Source organism: Neovison vison, chromosome 12 (genome assembly GCF_020171115.1).
Source record: "Neovison vison isolate M4711 chromosome 12, ASM_NN_V1, whole genome shotgun sequence".
Taxonomy (NCBI): domain Eukaryota; kingdom Metazoa; phylum Chordata; class Mammalia; order Carnivora; family Mustelidae; genus Neogale; species Neogale vison.
Genome location: NC_058102.1, coordinates 123,266,356 through 123,287,965, shown reverse-complemented (window position 1 = coordinate 123,287,965; position 21,610 = coordinate 123,266,356). Strand labels below are relative to the sequence as shown.

At 36.7% G+C, this 21,610-nt stretch overlaps 2 protein-coding genes across 6 annotated transcripts in view; both read left to right on the top strand.

The window, feature by feature from the left end:
• Window positions 1–14,817, top strand: part of MINDY3 (MINDY lysine 48 deubiquitinase 3) — a 92,934-nt gene extending 78,117 nt beyond the window's left edge. For 4 of the 5 annotated variants that reach the window (XM_044229278.1, XM_044229276.1, XM_044229281.1 and 1 more), the window contains 4 exons: window positions 6,123–6,195; window positions 8,636–8,723; window positions 12,244–12,315; window positions 13,849–14,817. In XM_044229278.1, coding sequence (XP_044085213.1) covers window positions 6,123–6,195; window positions 8,636–8,723; window positions 12,244–12,315; window positions 13,849–13,998 — 383 coding nt within the window. In that variant the 3' untranslated portion in view covers window positions 13,999–14,817. The remainder of the gene's footprint in view (window positions 1–6,122; window positions 6,196–8,635; window positions 8,724–12,243; window positions 12,316–13,848) is intronic. The other variant, XM_044229277.1, reaches the window with a different exon arrangement.
• Window positions 14,818–20,427: 5,610 nt separating this feature from the next.
• On the top strand, window positions 20,428–21,269 carry LOC122891277 (60S ribosomal protein L5-like). The gene has a single exon (XM_044226821.1). It carries the CDS (start codon window positions 20,471–20,473, stop codon window positions 21,194–21,196), a length of 726 nt encoding a protein of 241 aa, XP_044082756.1. The 5' UTR covers window positions 20,428–20,470; the 3' UTR covers window positions 21,197–21,269.
• Window positions 21,270–21,610: the final 341 nt, after the last annotated feature.

Genomic DNA, 21,610 nt, shown 5'->3' with positions numbered 1-21,610 from the left:
CAAGGGAAAGATTATCAGCTAATTTTTTCAGCAGAAACTTTGCAGGCCAGAGGGAGTGGCTAATGTTCAAGTGCTGAAAGAAAGAAAGGAAAAAAAAAAAACAACTTAGAGCCAAGAATACTCAACCCAGCTAGGCTATCATTAAGAATTAAAGAGGAGATAAAGGGGTTCCTCACCACTAAAATCTTAACAAGAAATGTTCAAGGGACTATTTTAAGTGGAAAAAGGCCACTTAAAAAGAAAAAGAAAATTATGAAAAGAATTGGACACAAAATCAATACACAAATCTGTTGTGTTTCTATACACTAATGATTAACAAGAGGGAAATGAAGGAAACCATGCCATTTACCATTCTATCAAACAGAATAAAATACCTAGTAATAAATCTAACCAAGAAGACAAAAGACCTGTTCTCTAAAAATTGCAAGACAGGGGCACCTGGGTGGCTCAGTGGGTTAAAGCCTCTGCCTTCGGCTCAGGTCATGATCCCAGGGTCCTGGGATCGAGACCCACATTGGGCTCTCTGCTCAAAAGGGTGCCTGCTGGGGTGCCTGGGTGGCTCAGTGGGTTAAGCCTCTGCCTTCGGCTCAGGTCATGATCTCAGGGTCCTGGGATCGAGCCCCACATGGGGCGCTCTGCTCAGCAGGGAGCCTGCTTCCCCCTCTCTGCCTGCCTCTCTGCCTTCTTGTGATCTCTCTCTCTCTCTGTGTCAAATAAATAAATGGAATCTTATTTAAAAAAAAAAGGGGGGGGTGCCTGCTTCCCCCCGCCTACTTGTGATTTCTGTCAAATAAATAAAATCTTTTAAAAAATAAAAAAAAATAAAAATTGCAAGACATTGAAAGAGATTGAAGAAAACACAAATAAATGGAAAGATATACCAGGCTCTTGAATTGGAATAAGTAATATTGTTAAAATTATTGATATCACCCCAAGCAATCTATAGTGTGTTCAGTGAAATCCCTATCAAAATAGCAATAGTGGCTTTCATAGAACTTGAAGAAAAAAATCCTAAAGTACATATTAACCTCAAAAGCCACAGCAAGCTTGAAAAACTGAACAAACTTGGAGTTCTATATTTTATATAATAATCCAAACAGGATGGTATCGCATACAGACCAAGGGAACAGGATAGAGAGCCCAGAAATAAACCCATGCTTATATATGGTCAATTAAACTATGACAAAGGAGGCTATACAATAAGAAAAAGACAATCTCTAAAATGGTGCTGGGAAAAGTGGACCACTTTCTTAAACCCTACACAAAAATGCAAAATGGATTAAAGACAAATATGAGACCTGAAACCATAAACTCCTAAAAGTGAACCCTCAGAAAACCTACATAGTCAGTAATTTGGATGTCAACCTTAGTGATATTTTTCTGGATCTGTCTCCTCAAGGGAAACAAACTATTGCATCTACATCAAACTAAAAAGCTTTTGCACAGCAGAGGAAACCAGCAAAACAAAAAGGCAAACCCTGAATGAGAGAAAGTATTTGCAAATGATATATCTGATAAGGGAGTGTTATCCAAAATATATAAAGAATTCATACAATTCAACACCAGAAAAGCACATCATCCAATTTTTAAATGGACAGAGCACTTCTATACACATTGTCCAAAAAAGACCTACAGATGGCCAACATACAGATGAAAAGATGCTCAACATCACATTACTGGAAATGGAAATTTAGGAAATGCAACTTGAAATCATGAGATATCACCTCACATCGGTCAGAATTATCTTGTATCAAAAATGCAAGAAATAAGTGTTGACAAGGATATGGGGGGGGAACCCTCATGCAGTAGGAGTGTTAATATAGGCTGGTGCATTGTGGACAGCAGTATGGAATTTCCAGAAAAAACTAAAAATACAAGTATTACATGACTCAGTAATTCCATTTCTGGATATTTACCAGAAGATAAGGAAAGTATCGATTTAGAAAGACATAGACACCCCTATGTTTACTGCAGCATTATTTACAATAGTCAAGATAATGGCAGCAACCCAAGTGTCCATAGAAGAATGGATAATGTGGTATATATCCAGGAATATTACTCAGCCATAAAAAAGAATGAGATCTTGTCATTTACAACAACATGGATCCAAAGGGTATAAGGCTAAGTGAAATAAGCCAGACAAAGGAAAATACCATATGATTTTACTTAGATGTGGAATCTAAAAAACAAAGGAGCGAGCCAACACTACAATAACAACAAGGGTGACAAGAGAAACAGACTCATGGAGAACAAATGAGCGGACGTTGGAGGGGCATGAAATGGGTGAAGGGGATCATGAGGTATGAACTTCAAATCTAAAATTTAAGCCTATTTAAAGGTAGCCTATTTAAGCTCATTTAAATGCTATTCCCTTATGTTTATGAGATACAGTGACTCTGATTCTAGTGTGCATTTATGTAACCTTGAGAATAATTTCACTTGGAGGTTGTTTCCTGTTCATCAGTCCTTAGGCGTTCTCTAGAAATTCCTTTTGTTCAGTTTAGTCCTCTCTATTCCTCTTAATGGTGCCATTTTCTCCTCTGTTCCCTTGCTGCTTCCCTCCTGCCACCCCCACTTACCCCGACCCGTGTCGTCCCCGCCCTCCTTCTGCTCCATGTTTTGTAGCTTTTCTATCACATAATACAGGGGGTTTTGCAGGCCAACCCGTAAATTAACTACTCCTTTCTTTCTGATTTTTCAAGTGCTTACACGGTGTTTTTGGTTGAACTACAGTGCCTGAACCTTGTTGAAACTTGAAGTTCAGGCTAGCTTGAACAGTCAGACATGACACTGCTTGTTGGGCAGCCATGTGTCAGGCAGCCCTTCCTCCTCAGGCGCTCCCATCTACTGGGGAGCCAGACGAGCAAACCAGTAGTAATACGAAGGCAAAGAGGCCAAGGAACGCTGAAACATGACAAGGTCTTAACTTCATGATGGTGTCCTAAAATCATGATGAGATATCATCTCACATCAGTCAGAATTATCTGGTCAAAAATGCAAGAAAAAGTGTTGACAAAGATATGGACAAAATAGGGGGGTACCCTCTTCGTTCCCTTGCCTGGGAACAAAAGTTGCGTACTTTTTTCTGCTGGTTATATTACATTGCAGCTATGTGTTATTAAATTTTTAATAATAAGGTTAGGTAAAGTATAACATCATTTAGTAAAAGAAAAATTATTATTTGACTAAAACTGTCATTAATTTACTTTTAGATATCAGTTTTATTTTGTATTCCAAAAAAAACTTGACTTTCTCACACCCACAATGGTTTGAAAATGTTCCAGTCCTGAGTGCTGCCGTGTCCCCGCTCCCCCCCGCCCCATCCTCCATCTTCTCACAAGTTGTCTCCTGCTTTCTCTGTTAATTCTGGGCTTTGCTTTCCTCCTGCAGCACAGTTTAACTGGTGACCAGACTTGCCAGGCTTTCCCTTTTCTTCCCTTGTCTTTCAGAACAGAAATCAGGATTTGGTGCAAATGGTGAAGCTTCTCTGGAAACGACTCCCTTTAGTCTCACTTGCGCTCTCCTTCACCAGTGCTTTTTACACTGAGTTATTCCTCCTCTCAGCCACTTGACACTTTTGACAGTCTGTTAAGTTAAAGCTTCTTTTTCTTCTAAAGACACAGCTTTTTCCCTTTTCAAGGGTTTTAAACACAACTTAACCATACCAGAACACTTGCATGCTACCTGCTCCAGAGCATAGCTGGTGCAGTCTTGTCCTCGCTCCGCCAGTTCCCCGTGCACTCAAGGTCTAGAGTGCGGCTCTGGTCCGGCTGTGATGGTCAGCGAATGGTCCTGGCCGGTATTTCCTCTGTTGTTCATACCAAGGGCTTATCATTGCCGCATCTACTTCCATCACCTCTCAGGAAATCGGTGCCTAAATACTAGATGTCCTAAGCTTCATCTGCTTTCAGACTTAAGCATTTCTTTTTCTAAAGATTTTGCCCGATACTTTATTTGGTATGAATTCAAGAATAAAATAACATCAAAATAAAGGTTTTAAAAAGGTAAGCAATTGTCCAAATCACCTCTTGTAATCGGGGGTATAGTAAAAGTCTTCAGTGTATTATGAAAATTACACTACAGTCTAGCTTTAAAATACTGTTTGCCCTAAATGTAGAATCACTGGGCTGGTAGTTACTGTTGTTCTCAAGAATGTGTGTGATTAAGACCCTCATAGGTATCTTAAAAATATGCTGGACTATGTATGCTTGAGGTTAATCGTGTTTGAGTGAAGAAGGTTGGTTGTTGTCCCAATTTTTGTTTGCCTACTTTATAGGGCCAGTTAGCTCCTGGTTTAGTCTGTATTATGTTAAGAAGTGGTAAGACTGCCCACCGTTCAGGGTTCCTGAGGAACACTGTAATACAGACTGTTTATCAGGTGGATATACACATAGCCCAAAAAATAAGGAAACCTATGGAGAGAATTGTCCCTTTCAACTAGTGGCCCAGTAAAGCCTGTTTTACATTTTGAATGCTAAGGTTTTAGCTGTGACTTAGCTATACAAATGAGTTTTCTACCTTTTAAAATGATCAGATTTAAGCTTACAAAGCTTGAGTATTTTCACACTTACCTTCAAACAAGTTCTTTACTCTCTATACCTCAGATTACTGGTAACTTGAAATCTGGGAATTAAACCTTCACTTCTAAAAATTATACATTTTTACTTATCCTAAATAAGGGGGCCCCAGGTGACTCAGTTAAGTGTCTACCTTCGGCTCAGGGCATGATCTCGGGGTCCTGGGATCAAGTCCTGCACTGGGCTCCCTGCTTAGCAGGGAGCCTGCTTCTCCCTCTGCTGCTCCCCCTGCTTGTGTGTGCTCTCTCTGTCAAATAAATAAATAAAATCTTCTTTAAAATCTTTAAAAATAGATATAGATATAGATACCTATATCTATATATCCTAAATGATTCTTTGTTTTTTAGTCAAGGCCAATTTTTCTTCAAATGGCTAAGCATCTGCTTAAGAGGTTTCAGACTATAAAATCTTAACTTCTTTCTTCCCTTTCTGAAAGAGTATATGCCACATCCCGAAAGAACCACTGCACTGTATTCTGGAGTAAGACAGAAGTGGGCCTTTTGTACATCTTGTTCTCCATGACAAGACTTTGTTTTTAAATATCTAATTCCCGAAAAGGATATTGTGTGGAAAGTTGACTTAAAGCTGGAATAGTCTCCAGGAATGAGTAAATGGGTAGAGAAACTCAGACACTGCACATTTAAGGGAATGAACTTGCTTGTTAAAACTGTGATTTCAAGTGCCCCTACACGCCTTTGTGTGTCATGTGCTATTGCATCATCCAAGTTTGGGCCCTTTCCCAATGCTATTTCCTCAGCAAGCCCAAGAAAAGGAATATTTTCCATAAACTCATCTTCATCAACCATTTGTTTCTGTCCTGAATTCTCAACTTTTTAATTTTTCCCTTTAAGTCTATGGCTTTTACGTAAATGAAGTCTGTTATAGGGCTAGCTCTTGGTCTTAGAGCAGCATATCATTAACATTCTTCCAAAAAGAATGACATTATAACTGACATTGTAACTAAAGAAATTTGGTGGTAAAGACTTATTTTAATTGGCTTTCTTTTTTTTTTTTTTAAGATTTTATTTATTTATTTGACAGACAGAGATCTCAAGTAGGCAGAGAGGCAGGCAGAGAGAGAGAAGGGGGAAGCAGGCTCCCTGCTGAGCAGAGAGCCCGATGTGGGGCTCGATCCCAGGACCCTGAGATCATGACCCGAGCTGAAGCCAGAGGCTTTAACCCACTGAGCCACCCAGGCGCCCCTTAATTGGCTTTCTTAAAGGGAATTTAAAGGTTCACATTGTTATTCAAAGACATACGTAATTACTAAATAATTATGATAACTTTAAATAGAAAAATACTTTTATCTTTGACATTTATAACCTTCTTTAAGGAGTAATTTCACTTTTAAGTTTCCTGAGAATTCTCAGGTACAAGTCATGTGGGATTTTTTTATTAGAAAAATAAATCATTGCCTCTGTGCCCAGAAAAGTCAAAGAAGAGAGTATCTAATAATAGGCACAGTTGCCTCTCACATGATTTTTCTCCTAGCATTTCTTAAAGCAAACTCTTACTCAAGATGCTAATGCTATTTTTCTCCCCCAGATAATGGATTCATACCTGATTCACTTCTAGAAGATGTGATGAAAGCATTGGACCTTGTTTCCGATCCTGAATAGTAAGCGAAACAGGAAGTATTATTTAACTGACTCAGAAAGAGTCTATCACATTTAAAACATGACACAGTTTTGCCTTTTTTAAAAATCTAAACCTGAGTATAGGAAGCTTAGTTCTTTATATAAAGCAAAGATGTAAGGAGAAATCAATATTTATAGCAGATTCAACATACTTAAAATGACCTTTTCCCCACACTTTTCCTATTGTTTTTTCTCACTATAAAACCTTCTCCATTTTTAAAAATTCTGTGCGTATCTGAAAGTAATGACAGATATCGATGATGTCCATATTGCTAGTCGTCTCACTTAAAGGACCGGCAAGCTTCGGATTTGGTCTTAAAGACATTTGATCGAAGACATTGCACGTTGTATATCATTAAATTGACTGATCTAAAACCTTTCTGTAAGCAACCCCAGTATGTTATGGAATATAGTTTTCAGTATTGCTAAATGTCCTCTTTTTATACTTTGTACATTGATACATCTCTAACTTTTCATAAATGTGTGCTTTTTGATATCGATGAGAATCTCTTTTCTTAAGGGGATATATCTGTTGCTCAAATATGAAAATACAGAGATCACTATGATCTATACTAACTTTTCCTTCGGTAGTTTTTAATTTTTAGTCTGAAAGTTATCTGACAATGAACAAATTAGAGCTTACAAAACATTAAAGGAAAAGATTCAGCAAAAGCACCATCAAACATTTAAGTACACAGAGTTTTTAGAACTTGATATATAAAACTGTTTTTAAATAGCTTGCTACATTTTCTTTGAAAGTATGAAACACATTTTCAAATTGCTCACATCTGAATTAATTTATCTATTACTAGAGCTCTGATATTATTCATTCTTAATAGACATAATCATTTCTAATTTAAAGAAGAGGAACTCAATTCAGAAAAATGAACTTGTCCAATAAATGGTATAACTGTAATTATGTATTTTGTAAAATCGCAAATCGTTACTTCTTCTAAATGGATTTCCAAATAGAAACCATCTTGTTTACATCACTGTAGTTTGCAAAAGAGAATTAAACTCAAGCAGTTTTGATTGTTGACAGTTCTTAAGAGGGAAAGGAGAAAAAAAAAAAAGTTTTTTTTTTCCCCAAAATCTTACGTATGTGGCTATCTATCTTCTACTTAATTTTCCTTTTTTCATCAGGATACATAACATACCTTCAATTATAAAGTTAGTGCACTTGAGTTAGATTGTTTTTCCTAAAGGTAGCTGACAAATTGGACTGAGTTTTTCATTCTGTATTTTGGCCTACTCACATTTATAATATGTGATGGCCTATAAACAAATAGCACCACATTAAGATTAATGAATTAAATACATTAAATATGACCTTGCCTTAATTTGTTTCATGCCCTAATCTAACCTAACATGCCCAGTCTTACTCAGACCCGCTCTACCATCATATCCTTTGCATTATGTAACAAGGTATATTTAACCTGTCATTTAAGACCTGGGAGAGAGGGGTGCCTGGGGTGACTCAGTTGGTTAAAGCCTCTCTGCCTTTGGCTCATGATCCCAGGGTTCTGGGATCGAGCCCCACATTGGGCTCTCTGCTCAGCAGGGAGCCTACTTCCACCTCTCTCTATCTGCCTGTCTCTGCCTACTTGTGATCTCTGCCTGTCAAATAAATAAATAAAATCTTTTAAAAAAAAAAAAAAAAAAAGAAAAGAAAAAGATCTGGGAGAGAACATAGAAAATGAAAATTTTCTGCAAAGACCATTTTCATTTTTACAACTCTGCCTTCCCAGTCCCACGTAACCCCTTTCACCAGCCTGGGCTCCACCTACATGGCAAGCAGAGCGTGTTCCCGGTAGGCTGTTCCTGGAACAACGCAGTCTGCGCAGTCCGCGCCTCCTGCGGTCATTCGCTGCGCTTCAGCATTCTGTGCTTCACGCTATACCCTTCAGTTACATTGTCTCAATTTTAGCTTCCTTTGCATTTGGTTCTTGAAATTTAGCCTTTTGGGAGATGTTTTTGATTATCTGATGTGCCTTTGACACAGTTTCTTTTTCTCTTTGAGCTTAAACATTTTTTTTTTAAGTTCAGTGGCTCATATGATTGTTAAATTCAGGCATACCTATGAAGCAAAGAGAATTGCCTTTGGGAGGTTATAAGCCTGCGTTTACAACCCAAGCTTTTTAAATTACTTTACCTAATAAGGGGCAATGTTTCAAAGTCATCATCATTTAAATTCTAAATAGTAACGGTACTCTGGTTTAAAAATAACCAAGTTTTGGCAAATTAGATGTCATTCCTGTGTATTTGTCACTAAAGGTCTAAAAAGAACAGCTCTTAAGATTTTTGGCAGTGAGATGTGTTATAGTACTACTAATTTAATCTCTGTGAAAGAAGGAAAATAAGCTTTTTCTCCTTTGGTAACCACTGTTTTTCTTTTTTTTTTTTTTTTTTCCCTCCCCATAGTATTAATCTCATGAAGAATAAACTAGATCCGGAAGGATTAGGAATCATCTTATTGGGTCCATTCCTTCAAGAATTTTTTCCCGATCAGGTAACATAATTGAAGACATACTATATGTTTTGTTCTCCTGGGATGAGCATTTCATGATTGTTTCAGCATTTCTTTTCTACTCCTGTAAAATGGTATAACATGCAGCTAGAAGACGAAGAAAGTGCGGTTAGGATGTAAATACTTTCCCATACAGAGAGGATAAAAGGGTATGTGGGTTCCAGTACAGTAATGCAGAATTTCTGGGGAGGGAAGGTGGGAGAGCGAGCAGGCACCGGCTCGTCAGCGAGGGCACTGGTTTTTAAAGGAGCTGAGAAGTACGCGCAGTAAGAAGAGAAGGACCCTCTCTACCCACCGGCACCGTTTTCCTGCTCTCAGGTCATTCTTACTCATAAATGGTACTTACCTTTTCGGAACTTTTAAAATACATAAATAAATAGAGAAGGTAAAGGAGTCTGTGTGCAGGGGAAACACCTAAGTTGCAGGAGGATTTTAGTTGAGTGAAAGTAGAACCTTGGAGGGGAGCTGTACTGTTTCATGTTAGGACGGGTCTTCCACTGGGCTTCGACCGGCGCTAGTCTCTGTACTCCTGAGTCACCACTACCTCGTTGACAAAGCCAGTTCTGTAGCCCATGCCTGTCTTGTCTTCGTGTTTCCTAGCTCCGTGAAGGATGTTACTGCTAAACCAGATGCCAAATTTAGGCCAGGCATAGTGGGATCATTTCATCAGATACTATAATGGTTTAAGTTAAAGATCTGTGTTTCAGTAGAAATGCCAATTTCTATTTCACCTCTCTTATAAAGGAGATGTACTGCCAAGCTTAAAGTCATGGAGGGAAAGGTCAAGATAGAGTTGTTAATTTTATGTTTTGGGTTTAAATTATCTTTAACAGAGTAGACATTACTGACATTCAGTCTTGGTAATTAAAAGAGAACCCATATTTTCTAAATCTAGATCTGTTATGGTTAATGCGAGTAAAGAAAGGTGAAATTCAAAGTACGTATATAACAGAATAGCTAGATGTCTTTAAATTTTGGTAAATACTTCATGAAAAACCTTATTTTCTGACATTAAAATGACTATTGGATTGTGATATCCTCTCTCTCTTAGATATCTTAATAAATGTTTAGTAAATTATAGCATTAACTTTATAACATTAAATTAAAAATTATTGCACTAAATTTGGGGGCAGATTTTGAAAAGTGCTTGGGAAGTATAAACAAAGTGGGATAGTTACCAGCTCTTGGAAATCTGCATCTCAGATGTGATTCATTACATGATAGTACTTATAAATATTCTAAGAACTTATTAGTTCAAGAAATTAAATTTTTAATTGTATTATTCCTTGAGATAATTAAAGAGAATTTTAGTCCCCTGGTCTTTCAAAATGTAATCTCCAAAAGCTTGTTAGAAATGCAATTTCTCAGGTCCCTGCTCCAGGGGATTCTCATGGTGCCAGACTTGCTGCTTCAGAGAAAGACTGGGCACATTCCCGCCCGCTCACCTGCTTCTGAACTTTCTGCGGCGCATCTCTTCTGACCACGGCCCACACCACTGAGACCTCTTTATACTGCTTTGTACCTGACCAATTTTGTGAAACTCAGTAAACCTTTAATCAAGTAAAGTTGCAAAATGGGTCAGAAGGGCAGCCAGGAAAATAGTTGTCTAACTTCAGTGATCTCTACAAACATTTAAAGTAGGTGCGAGGGAAGAGCACCGTCTTTGCTTAAAGGAGACGCAGAGTGGAGAGGGAAGGAGGTTGGGGGGCTGCGGAGGAATACAGAAGCATTTCAAGGCAATTTATTTACAATAAGAATAGCAGAAGCAACTTACATTTTTTTAAAGCTCATAACTGTGTCCCTTATAAATTAGGTACTATTTTCCCTCCATTTTGGCCATAAGGAAATTGAGGATTAGAGAATGTAAAACAGTCGCTTGAGGTCATACAGCTAGACAGTGGCTAATCGAGCAGCCCCGGGATAGGTACTGTGCCACTGCGTGACAGTTATCTTCTGTTGATGTTTTGCATTTTCTGCCAGTTGTTCATGAGTGGAACTAAAGAATATAAATTGTGTATCTATTCCAGTGAAATATTTACTTTCTAAGTTAAAGTACATTAACTCTGAAAATAGCCAAATTATCTAAGTAACTAATTCCATTGACTCATGTATGCAATTAAGAAAATGATCACATTTTTGATTTTTCTATTTTTTGGAAAGCATTTTGAGTAAGATACAAGAGTTATAAGCTTAAATTTATTAGATTTTTTTTTTTTTAAGATTTTATTTATTTGAGGAGAGAGAGCATGTAGGGGAGAGGGACAGAGGGAGAAGCGGACTCCCCGCTGAGCAGCAAGCCTGATGCAAGGCTCCTCCTCAGGACCCCAGGACCATGACCTGAGCCGAAAGCAGACACTTAACTGACTGAGCCATCCAAGCGTCCCGATTTATTAGATCTCTTTTCTCAATTTTCAAGAATTCAAAATAGCCAGCAGAGTCTTTTCATGGGAAAATGACTATTATGTTTGTCTACAACAGAAAAGTCAGACAACTGAGTAGTTGGAGAAATGGCATAAAAGCTAGACTAGTTCTGTATTTTAGGGTTCTTGGTTGCAAATCACAGTCTGAGTTGACACAAGTGGGAAGGAAAGGGAAGAACAGTGAGGAACCGCGTATAGGCATTCAGGCACTGAAGCAGGGAGGACTGGGGCTGTCTGTCCCTCTCCCGTGGATTCTCTAGAAAATCGAAGCCACTGTTGCCAGCAGCTCTCTCCTCTAAGTTACAAAATGGAACAAATCCTAATGCGGACGGGGACCAGCCTTTGTCCCATGCATATCCTTATATCAGTCAGTTAAGGCAAGGACACGAGGCCCTAGGCCCTGAGGGAAATCAGTGGAGCCAGGTACCTTAGGTGGGGCCAGACCGTTGATGGCCTTGAATAAGAGGTTAAGAGAATTGGACTTGATCTTTAGCGAAGGTTAAGGCAGTAAGGCTAACATGATCAGATTTCCTGTAAGTTTAGTAGAATGGGAATTTATAGGATTTCACTTCTTTAGTGGATATTATTAAAGGCTCTAAGTGTAATTCGCATCTTCATTACCCACCAGGCTCTTTCCACTGTTTAGAAGTTGACAATATTTAGATAGGGGAGGGTAGGTGGATACCCCTTTCCATTGTAAGCCAGTGGAAAATATTGGTACATAGATGTCTGCAAGCTGACGAAAAGTGACATTACTGCTCTTATGTATTTATTGAGAGGAACAAATTATTCACAACCAGAAAAAGGTAAGATTTTAGGAAATGTTTTTGTTTTTTAGAACCTTGTCCTTTAAAAAAAAAGTAAACCAGAAGAGCTTATAATAAATATCAGTACTTCCCCAGAAGCCACTAGTTAAGTTTTTATGTTTTTTAGTAGATAAGGTCTTAAGTTTCTTGCTTCAGCAAATGGTCCCCCATCAAAGTATATGGATTTAAGAAACTTGAATTTTCCTTTCAACTGCATTTTCCTTTCGAAGTATAAAAGAAAACTTTAAAGTTTTAATAGTATTTTATTTATAATAGGGCTCCAGTGGTCCAGAATCTTTTACTGTCTATCACTACAATGGATTGAAGCAGTCAAATTATAATGAGAAGGTATGAGCATTCAGAGTAATTTGTCTTCGCCTTAATTTGGTAAATATGAGTCTATAACAAGATTTGGTTCCCATAAAATTATCCAAGAGTCTTTTACTCTCTTTACTGCTACAGCATATTTCAGAACTGGTTGTAGTTTGATTTGATCAGTATATGTTAGTCATTGAGATCTTCATTAGTGTTTTGGAACAATAGTTTCACTGTGACAAAACAGCTACATTTACATACATTTTGTTACTCTCGGCTGTATCGATATTACTAGATCAGATTTTGCCCATAAAATAGGTCGTTTTATCTGATAATTGTAATAACTTGAGTTAAATGCTTTGTGGACCATTTTTCAGAAAAGGTTGTACTGTGGAGAGTTGAAAAATATGAGTTGTAGTCTCATTGTATTAAATTGATTTCATCATAGAGAGTAATATATTAATGCAAATAAGAATTGCAAATGTGTTTTTATGGAAACTCCCTGTTAAAACTAATAAAGTTATTTCTTTAGGTTGCTCAGATAGATTAGAGCTTTTATATTGGAAGAACATAATTAGAACAATCAAGTGTACCAAATACTGTATATATAAAAATACATATACTTTGGAAGAAGACAGTCTGTATCTATTCCTTTTAAATTATACATTTGGAATTTCCCTTCCTACAAAAAGAGATTAATGACTGACTCATTTAATATACACAGTAAGCTCTTTTAATGAGTTAGGGTATTAGTATATTATTTCACAGACAGTCCTAAAAGATTTTTGCAATTAAATCAGAATAAAACTTGTTTCTAATATCCATCTGCCCATGTATATTTTATATGATCATCACCACTGCATATAAACTATTTTTGGCTATTTTTACCTACCAGACATTTTCTACTGTTTGATTTTTGTTTCTGTCCTGACAGCCGCCTTAATTTTTTTCCCATGGTTTTTCATGTAATATGGAATACACTCATGAATAGCATTTTATAATTACAAAAGCAGATTTCATTGACAAACATCCAGTTTGCTCCTATCTGTGGAAATTTTAACACTTTCAAATTTTAAAAGGTGAACTCCTCTTCTGAATATACAGCTCTTTTTCTATTATAGCTTCTAATCTCATGAGACAGCATGACCGTTCCAGTGCCTCCGTATTAAAGCAGTAAGAACTATATGTTATATAAATAAACATTTCTTCCAACTGATATGTTATTTAAAGGATGATATTTTTTCTTTATCAGAAACAACCTGCATGTATTTTAGGATTCACATGTTTTTGAAGTCATGATCTTAATATCTAAAAATCAACTGCCAAGCTATGTGTTAAAATGTGTATCACCATCTTGTTTTCAAATACATTTTTACATTAACTAGTAAGCAAATATTCTTGCTTATGATATCTATCAAAATTAAAGTTCCATATGAAATAATATGCAAGGCCTGAATAAATATAATATATATATATATATATATATATGCAAGGCCTTATTTGCTAGACCTGCAAAGTTTTCTGTCCTTCTTAAGACTGACCTCTGTGGCTTTCTTTGTTCAACAGGTAATGTATGTTGAAGGGACCGCAGTTGTTATGGGTTTTGAAGATCCTATGCTACAAACAGATGACACTCCCATTAAACGCTGTCTCCAAACCAAATGGCCGTACATTGAATTACTGTGGACCACAGATCGCTCTCCTTCACTAAACTAATTTGCCTATTTATAAGGAAGATTGTAATAGCAGATGTTGAAAGAGGGATGCAAGACTGGCAGTTGGCTACATGAAGCTATACACTGGTATCACTGATTAACTGTAAATAACAATTAAAAACACATTTTCAGTGTTTAAGATATGTTTAAATTATTTGTTTTAAAGCTTTATGTTAAAGGTTACCCTATTTTAAGTCTTTGTGTGAAATTTACTAGCAAAACTAAGCTTTAATCAGAGTTCATCACTTTTACAGTCAGATAATTGGTCATTTATTGAATTATAAACATCCTAATACTATACAGCATTTGTATATTGAGTATCAAAGTTACTATTTATAAACTACTTTGGGTTTTTATTTATTCAGGCATATTTCATGGTTTCAATGATTCTGGCTTGCAGTCTATCAGCCTCCACATTGAAATGCACAAGAGTTAAATCTTTGTTGTTTCTTCTCTAAAATCTGGTTTCCATTAGGAATACTGATAAATTATCAACCTGGATTCTTTGCCAATTGGCTTAGCTCTGGCATGTTTATAAAAAGTAGAAACTATAAGGGAACATTACCATTTATTCACTGATATATAGAGGATGTATTTCAAAAAAAATGATAGGTAAGAGAATCTGTTTGATAGTCTTAACACTGTTAACTCACTGTATTGCCAAATACACTTTTCCAAATTTGTCCCAGCAGCCCTGTAAGCCAGCTTTCTTGTATATTTATGTGATAAATGCATGAGAACATCTGTTATTACATTAGTATATTGCATTATTTATTATGATCCTGGTGGATGGTCTAAATAAACACTTTTTTTTCTTTAACTGTAGCTTGGCATTTTTTACATTAGTGACTCAAAAGAAGCTAATACTTAACGGTGTTTATGCCCACCAATCCTTAAACTACATCATAGAACAAATGCCTAATGGACTTCTACAACCTTAAAAAGGAGACCAAACCGTACACTGACAAAAGAGTTCTGTAACTTACTTGTCAGCCAGGAACACTAGAAGCTCAGGAGGCAAAGTTACAGAAATGCCCACCCTGTTTATTTTAGAAAGAGATTTTACTTTATTTCAGTAAGTTTGTTGCCCAGCAATTTGAAAGGTGAATAGCTAGAATTACTTTCTTTCCTTTACTTGAGAAGCATTTGTCAAGTGTACTTAGGAATTTAAGAACTGAATTTCATGGACACCTGTGTGGCTCAGTTGGTTAAGCGTCTGCCTTCAATTCAGGTCATGTTCTCATGCTCCTGGAATCGAACCCCACATTGGGCTCTCGCTCAGCGGGGCCTGCTTCATCTCCCTCACTTCCACTCTCTCAAATAAATAAAATCTTTAAAAAAAAAAAATTTACCTTCATTATTTAGATAAATATGTTTGCATTAGCTCTGTGAATTTGGGTTTTATTTAAATTTTATTTTTATAAATGTTAATGGTTCTAGTATAAGGAGGTTTATAGCATAAGCAAAAAGTGGAACAAGATTTTATATATGATTTTTGGTGACATTATGTTCAAGAGTGTGATACTAGCTACTAGAATTACAGCTGTACAATGTCTTTGTTATTAATGTTGGCTGCTTCCAAATGTATATAAAACACAATGTGCTAACTCTGGTCCCAAATTCCATAGGATTATGAAGAAGCATAGATTTTCTCATAAACATTGAGCCTACAAAATAGTGTTTACTTTTTTACGATTATATAACAAACCATCCCAAAAACTTCATGACATAAAACAATTGTTCTGCAAATTCTTTGGCTGTGGACTTTAAACAGCACAGTAGGGAGGGCTTATCTGCTTCTCAATCTAGAGTCTCAACTTAGAGAGTGGAGGGATCTTTACTCACATGACTGGACCTTAGCTCCATCTAAGGGACAGATATGGAACACATAAAGCTGTGGATACATTTTCCTTCCACATGTATGTGAGATGCTTACCAAGATCAACCATATGCTGGGCCATAAAGCAGTCTAGAGAAACCCCCAAAAGTTGGGTAATTAAGCAGCACATTTCTGAATAACCCGAGAGTCAAAGGGAAATCAGAAGTTAGAACATGTTTTATTGAATGAAAATAAAACAGCAAAAATTATGGATGTGACTATAGCAATGCTTAGAGGGAAATGAATGGCTTTAAATATATTATTAAAATAAAGGTTTGAAAATTGGAAAGCTAAGCTTTCATCTCAAAACAAACTCAAAATAAACCAAAGAAAGTAAACAAGATAAAAAGATGTATTCACATACAAAAGAATGAATTTGTACTCCTACCTCACACCATATGCAAAACATAAGTTAAAATGATCAGAGATCCAATTGTAAGAGCTAAAACTATAAAATTCCTAGAAGACACAGGAGTAAGTTTTCATAAGCTTGAACCCATAGTATGGTTTCTCAAAATACCAAATACAACAAGATTGGACTTCACCAAAACTAAAACCTTTGTGTGTCAAAGGGCATTATGAAGAACAGAAATATTTTCTCCCCATTGTATGGGGAGAAACCATATGTATCAGGGAATTTGTATCTAGAATATATAAAGAATGCATAATTCAAGTAAAAAACGTAGTTTTCAGTGGGCAAATGATTTGAAGAGCTTTATCTCCAAAGATGATACATAAATGTACATCTAGTAAACACATGAAAAGATGCTCAACATATAGCCATTAAGCAAAATCAAAATCACAAAATAACCATGTCACACCCACTAGGATATTTAAAAATCAAAGAAGACAAGAGTTGGCAAAGATTAGAGAAACTGGGATCTTCATGTTGATGAGGATAGGAAATGGTGAAGTCACTTCAGAAAAACGGTTGTACAGTTTCTCAAAAAGTTAAACACAGCATATGATCCAGGCATTCAATCCTACTACATAATTTGTACAAAACATTTACACAAAATCTTTTATGTGGGTATTAATAGCAATGCTATTCATACTAAAATGGCAACAACCGAATTGTCCATCAAATGATGGATGGATAAATATAGTATACACGTATACAACTGAAAATTATTTGACAGAAAGAATTCCACATGCTACAATATAGATGAACCTTGAAAACATGACAATAAGTTAAAGAAGGCTGTCACAAAAAGATCATCTATTATATGATTCTATTTCTGTGAAATGTCCAGAATGGGCAAGCCATAGAAACAGCAATGGGATTAGCAGTCACCAGGGGTTGAGAATAATTGGAATACAGAACTGAAAGCAAATGCTTCCAAACACTGATGAGAAAATAATACAAATTGTAAACCAGTACCCCCAAGAAATAGACAAAACAGTATTTATTTTATGAAGCCAAAATGGTGCTGAAACAAGACCAAAACCTGACAAAGACTTTACAAGAATACAACCAAATATTTCCTATGATCATCAGCACAAAGATCCTATACAAATATTAAACCCATGAATAAATTTGTATGTGTGTGTGTTTCTGTATGTATACAATGTGCTTATATGTAATACAACTAGTGAGTACTGCAGAAGTATTAAGTTTATGTAAGATTAAAAAATCTGTAGCTTAACAGATAAATAATGGTAAGAAAATAGAAATCAATTTTAAGAACTGGAAAAAATACAAACAAATGGAGGCTAAATAATGTGCTAGTACACATCCAAAATGTCAAGAAATCAAAGAGAGAAGCAAAAAATATCTGGAGAGAAATTAAAGTATAAACACTACAGTTTAAAATGTTTGGGCTATAGCAAAAGCAGCTCTAAGAAGGAAGTATATAGCAATACAGGCCTATGTCTAAAGAAAACAGCCCTACATTAGTAGAAGGAAGGAAATACTAAAGGTAAAACAGAAATAAAAGAAAGAAAACTAAAAAAATAATAGAAAAGATCAATGAAACTAAGAGCAGATTCTTAGAAAAGATTTTAAAAAATAGTGACAAAACTTTAGTCAGACTACTCAAGATAAAAAGAAATTCAAATAAAATCAGCAGTGAAAGAAAATTACAACTAACACCAAAGAAATACAAAAGATTTTAAGAGACTATTATGAACAATATTATCTTCCAACAAACTGGATAAGCTAGTAGATGTGAAAAAAAACACAAACTTCTAAGACTGAATCAGGATGAAATAGACTATCTACAAAGACTTATTACTAGTAACCAAGTTGAGTTGGTTAAGAAAAAAAATCTCCCCACAAACAAAAGTGCAGGACCAGATGACACCATTGGTCCATCCTACTTAACGTTTACAGACAAGTTAATACATACATTTCTCAAACTATTCCAAATAAATACAAGAGGAAGAAAGGCTCCCAATCAGTCTAGGAAGCCAGCATTAACCTGATATCCAAACCAGACAAAGACACTACAAAAAAAAAAAAATTACAGAACAGTGCCTCTGAGGAACATAGATACAAAAGCCCTCAACAAAATATTAGCACATTCAAAAAATACATTAAGAGGATCATTTAACACAACCCAATGAAATTTATTCCAATGATTTAGTATTTGCAAATAAATTAACAAGATATGCCACATTAAGAAAATGAAAGATAAAAAGCATATGATCATCTCAATAGATGCAGAAAAAGCACTTGACAAAATTCAATATCCATTCATAAAAACTCTCAACAAAGAAGGCATAGAAGAAACATAATAAAGACCATTATAACAAACCCATAGCTTACATCATACTTAATAGTGAAAAACCAAAAGCTTTTACCCAAGAATATCAATAAGAAAAAGATGTCCACTCTCTCCACTTTTATTCAGTATTGTACTGGGTGTTCTAGCCACAGCAATCAGACAAGAAAAAGAAAAGCATCCAAATTGGTAAGGAAGAAGTAAAACAATTTGCAGATGATATGATACTATAAATAATATACTATATATACTATATATATAAATAAATATATACTACAAATAGAAAACCCTCAAGACTCTACCAAAAAAAAAAAAAAGAAGAAGAAAGAAAAAAAATCACAGGCCCAAAATCATATGACAGTTTATTCAGTTCCACTCAGTAAACTGGAACTTAACCCCTAATTCAACCTCCACCAGAAACACAGCCTTAACTGGTCAGTCAGGAATCTTCTGGTCAGCATCAATGAGGTGACTTGCCACACAGGCCATCTTCATCTCCAAAGGAAGAGTGGGATGCAAAATAAGATCCCCTGATCTTCCTTGTAAGGGAAGGTGATCTTGCCTTAAATAATCCTTTTTTATTTTGCTAGTAACTTTCTTGGCCTACCCTCCTTCCTATAAAAACCTTCCATTTTGTACAGCTCCTCAAAGCTTCTCTCTGTTTACTAGATGGGATGCTGCTTGATTCATGAGCCATTTAATAAAACCAGTTATATGTTTAAATTTTACTTGTTCGAATGTTTGTTATTTAACAGATTTAATAGCAGTAATGGGATCCTAAGTGAACTCCAATAGCATTCAGTGACAAGAAACACAGGCATGGAACTCAAGAAGCTTTTGAGTCCACTTTCCTGCTATTTCTGAGAGCTGCAGGTAAACTCCTCTCAGTTGTGAGCACCACTGTTATCTTAAGTTGAGCTTCCAAACTAGTTGTATTTCTTCACAGAGCAGGTCAGCTTGAGAGGACAGACGGTTAGGCCAGGAACCCAAAATGAACTGGCAGTTTTGCACAGGGCCCAACTGAGGCAGCAGAAGGGTCCACCAGAGCTAAGCCCCTAGCCTTTCATACCACAATTCCCCAGGTGGAAAACCTCAGTAAGATTCCATGGGAATTGGTGGTGCATAAAGGGCTTCTTGTGTCCCAGACACAGTAACATCTCTTGATTACTGCAGAGACATTAAGGTGCAAGTTTGTCTTGTTTTGTGTAGATAAAAGCTATTGCTGGGGCGCCTGGGTGGCCCAGTGGGTTAAAGCCTCTGCCTTCGGCTGAGGTCATGATCTCCGGGTCCTAGGATCGAGTCCCGTATCGGGCTCCCTGCACAGTGGGGAGTCTGCTTCTCTCTCTCTCTCTCTCTCTCTGCCTACTTGTGATCTCTGTCAAATAAATAAATAAAATCTTTAAAAAAAAAAAAAAAAGCTATTGCTAACAGGGATCTTGGAGGCCAAAAAGCTGCAAACATTGGTGAGCACAGGCTAAGCACGTAAAGGCTGTTAAGGGGCTCCCCACCTTTAGAAGACTCCCATAACAGAACATGTTGCTCACAGCATGGGTTAGAATGACACTATGTCACCCACTGAACTCAAGAAAACTTCTGTGCAATGAGCTCCACTGTGAATCACACACAATCTCCAACCCTGAGGCACATCTGTTCTAGGTGTTAGTTTGGCTTTGAGAAAACCAAAGGCTTAGCTAATGGGATGCTTACATTCTCAAGAGTCAAGCATACCACTTTCCAGTACACCTATAGTCCCAGAAATTGCAGATAACTAGCAAAAACAGCAAAATCTTACTAAGCTTGTTTCAAGTTACCAAGAATTACTACGCTTGGTAATTCAAGATAAAAATAAGTACAACACACCTAAATACAGGATGATAGTTCGTGTAACCAACAGAGGTATCATCTGTCAGATTGCTTATGCACGCATAGAAGGAGATATGATAGTTTATGCTCATGAACTCCCGGCTTATGCTCATGAACTCCCAAAGTATGGTGTGAAAGTTGGCCTGACAAATTATGCTGCAGTATATTGTACCGGCCTGCTGCTGGCCCGCAGGCTCCTTAATAGGTTTAGCATGGACAAGATCTATGAAGGCCAAGTGGAAGTGACTGGAGATGAATACAATGTGGAAAGCATTGATGGTCAACCTGGTGCCTTCCCCTGCTATTTGGATGTAGGGCTGGCCAGAACTACTACTGGAAATAAAGTTTTTGGGGGCCTCAAGGGAGGAGTGGTTGGAGGCTTGTCTATCCCTCCCAGTACCAAACGATTCCCTGGTTATGATTCAGAAAGCAAGGAATTCAATGCAGAAGTACATCGAAAGCACATCATGGGTCAGAATGTTGCAGATTATATGTGTTACCTAATAGAAGAAGATGAAGATGCATATAAGAAACAATTCTCTCAATACATAAAGAACAACGTAACTCCAGACATGATGGAGGAGATGTATAGGAAAGCTCATGCTGCTATACGAGAGAACCCAGTCTATGAGAAGAAGCCTAAGAAAGAAGTTAAAAAGAAGAGGTGGAATCGTCCCAAAATGTCTCTTGCCCAAAAGAAAGATTGGGTAGCTCAGAAGGCAAGCTTCCTTTGAGCTCAAGAGCAGGCTGCTGAGAGCTAATAAACCAAACCACAATTTTCTATGAAGATTTTTCAGATAAAGACAATAAACTTATTCATCAAGCAGGAAAAAAAAAAAAAAAAAAAAAAACCTTGGCTTGGTAACCATTAGGTGGAGAGGGAGGTGGGCAAAATAAGGCCAGACAGAAACGTGGGTTAATTCCATTTGCACCTAGGGTCCTACAAACCTGCTGCCAGTCCTCAGGGGAATTAGGACATAAGAATGCAATGGTCATTTTGAGGAACATTCCAATTAGTAAGATCACTTAAGAAATGCACTTGAAGGCAAGGGTTCCAGTTAAATGGAATGGGATACCTATTTTAACCGGCATGAAGAAGCCTCCTGAAGGTTTCAAATTTCCAAAGTACTTTCACTGAAATTCATTAC

Coding starts and splice junctions, on each gene's coding strand:
- LOC122891277 (XM_044226821.1), top strand. CDS start 20,471: ATGATAGTTCGTGTAACCAACAGAGGTATCATCTGTCAGATTGCTTAT.